The sequence below is a fragment of the Nestor notabilis genome, unplaced genomic scaffold, assembly GCF_000696875.1.
Source record: "Nestor notabilis isolate BGI_N333 unplaced genomic scaffold, ASM69687v1 scaffold16979, whole genome shotgun sequence".
NCBI classification, from domain to species: domain Eukaryota; kingdom Metazoa; phylum Chordata; class Aves; order Psittaciformes; family Psittacidae; genus Nestor; species Nestor notabilis.
The window spans coordinates 7,711-7,950 of NW_009945247.1; the positions used below are offsets into that span (position 1 = coordinate 7,711).

General features: G+C 57.1%; 1 protein-coding gene across 1 annotated transcript in view; it reads left to right on the plus strand.

The window, feature by feature from the left end:
- Window positions 1-240, plus strand: part of CBX1 (chromobox homolog 1) — a 2,541-nt gene extending 2,301 nt beyond the window's left edge. The window contains exon 4 of the mRNA XM_010022789.1: window positions 58-240. Coding sequence (XP_010021091.1) covers window positions 58-202 — 145 coding nt within the window. The 3' untranslated portion in view covers window positions 203-240. The remainder of the gene's footprint in view (window positions 1-57) is intronic.

Genomic DNA, 240 nt, shown 5'->3' on the forward strand with positions numbered 1-240 from the left:
TTGCTTCCGCCTCCCCCGCCGCAGCCCCCTAACTTGCACCTCTGCTCTGGCCTGTAGGAAGAACTCTGACGAGGCCGACCTGGTCCCTGCCAAGGAAGCCAACATCAAGTGCCCCCAGGTGGTCATCTCGTTCTATGAGGAGAGGTTGACATGGCATTCCTACCCCTCAGAGGACGATGACAAGAAAGAGGACAAGAACTAAGCCCTGGCACCCGCTCTGGCCAGCCTTTGTATAAAGAT